This window comes from Pterocles gutturalis, unplaced genomic scaffold (genome assembly GCF_000699245.1).
Source record: "Pterocles gutturalis isolate BGI_N339 unplaced genomic scaffold, ASM69924v1 scaffold31926, whole genome shotgun sequence".
Taxonomy (NCBI): Eukaryota; Metazoa; Chordata; class Aves; order Pterocliformes; family Pteroclidae; genus Pterocles; species Pterocles gutturalis.
Genome location: NW_010106515.1, coordinates 41,655 through 43,643, shown reverse-complemented (window position 1 = coordinate 43,643; position 1,989 = coordinate 41,655). Strand labels below are relative to the sequence as shown.

The 1,989-nt window shown below is 46.6% G+C and overlaps 1 protein-coding gene across 1 annotated transcript in view; it reads right to left on the bottom strand.

Annotated features, from left to right (window-relative positions):
- Positions 1–1,989, bottom strand: part of LOC104472234 (chromosome unknown open reading frame, human C10orf71) — a 4,671-nt gene continuing 2,682 nt past the window's right edge. The window contains exon 1 of the mRNA XM_010087818.1: positions 1–1,989. This exon is cut by the window's right edge and continues 2,682 nt beyond it. Within this exon, the coding sequence (XP_010086120.1) occupies positions 1–1,989 (1,989 nt within the window).

The following is a 1,989-nucleotide window of genomic DNA, read 5'->3' as shown; positions in this document are numbered from 1 at the left end:
TCAAGATACACCTTCAGCAGCAAAATCATCTAAATCAGTGAGGGACACTATGTCAGTATTTGGGGTTGGGGTCATGTTCTTTCGTAAGTGAACTTGAGTTTCTTCAGCATCTTGACTGTAGGAGTAAGAGGCTGGTTCAATACGGGACTGAGTATCCACAGTTTCAGCATATCTGTAGTCCTGCTGGTTGTCTTCAGGTAGTTCAGCTGGTTCTCCTGGTACAGCTGGCATTAACCAGGCAGGTTCAGAGAGCTGAGAAGGAGACTTCAGCACTGCTACAGATGAAGCTGGTAAAGGCAGCACTCTAGGGTAGGAGGCATATGGAGAATTCACAGTTTCTGAAAAAGAGGGCTGGTACAAGTTCTCTTCAGAGGAAGGGACTGAGACTTGAACATATTTGCCAGTTTCTGGGTCATAAAATGTCTTCAAATTTACTTCAGCTGGTAAATCAACTACATAGTATTGACCAGAGTCTGGGTCCTGAAGGAGTTTACGCTGGGTTAAAGATGGTGAAGGGCTTACTGCTGATGCAGCACTGGGTCTCCCTGTACTGGTTCCTGTGGGAGTAAAAGTTGAGTGAGGGGCAGGATGGAGAGGAGAATATCCAAAGGATGAGGGAGATGCCATTGTCTGTCCAGAATGAAAAGACTTTCTCCCTACAGTATCTATATGCTCAGTCTGATGTTTTTTCTGCTGGTCTTGCATTTTCTTTCTCCTGCTTGCCAGCTTTTTGGCCCGCCGCAGAGCCTTTTCTGTTTTCGGAGGCACAGCAGGAGGCTTGCCTGCTGCTCTCTCCCCAAGTCCCCTGAGCTCCAACCTCTCAGCAACCCCTGCAGAATCAGAAGGCAGATTCCTCTGCACTGAATCAAGTATCTCTTCAGACATATCAGCTTGGCTTTTTAGTGCCATGTTCAGCAAGGCAGGGTTTATAACATGCCCAGTCTCTCTAAGGTGAGAAATTGTTGGTTTCTCTGATGATGAACTGTCAGCAAGAGAGTGCATTATGCTGCCTGACCTGGGGCTTGTAACAGCAGAGCATGAAAGACTGTCTAACAAAACTGGTGCACCTTCCATATGCAGGATGTCCTCTAAAGCTTCACGGGATACAGGAGAAAAAATATGGTCCTCTGTTATGGAGCCAGTCACAGGGGAAATTGTCTCCCTAGTGATTATTTTTTTCACACAAGAGCCACCTCTGCGATTAGACAATTGATAATTCTTAAAGTAATTTGTCTTTCTTTCTGTGCAATAGCTGGGCTTGTTCTGTGCTTGGTCATTTTCCAGACCTAAATTTGGCTGTGTTAAGCTGTGTCTTGCCTTCCCAGTCTGGGGCTTCTCTTTCCTTCTGCAGACACTTCCCTCATTCTTTTTCCCAACTTCATTTAACAAGGCACAAATCTCTTCATCTTCTTTCATCAGCTTCCCTAATGAAAAGCTCTCTGTATCTTCCAGAAGACTGGGATCCAGTGTTGCCGAAGTAGATCCAGGCTCACCGGCCTCTTTACCTCTGTCAGTTGCTCCATCCACCACGTTCTGCGGCCCTCTGCACCTTGGTGCCGACCAGCCTACCTCCTGGGCATGCAACATGTTTCGGTGCTGCTTGCTGTGCTCTGCTGGGCGCATAAACCTACTTTCCATTTCCTTATAACTGCTGCTCACTGTATCATCCAGGGAAAAGGACCTGAACAGGGGCAACTTGACAGCCCTTATTACCTGAGGTGACTTGAATGTGTTATCTTTAATCATAAACAGCCTGGGTTTCGCTGAGCTTGAAGATGGTGGTGAAGATGGCTCCTCAGACTTGGCGATGGACTTGTCCCTTGTACTGTCGGAAGCAGAATCCATGCTGTTGGCCTCTTCCTTTTTCTCTTTCCTTAGTTCCTCTTTCATCATGCTCTTCTGTTCATTCTCAATAACGTTCCCCTCCATCTTCTCTTCTGCACTAGTACCAGAGCTGATACAAGCATAATATTGCAGTTCATCTTCCCC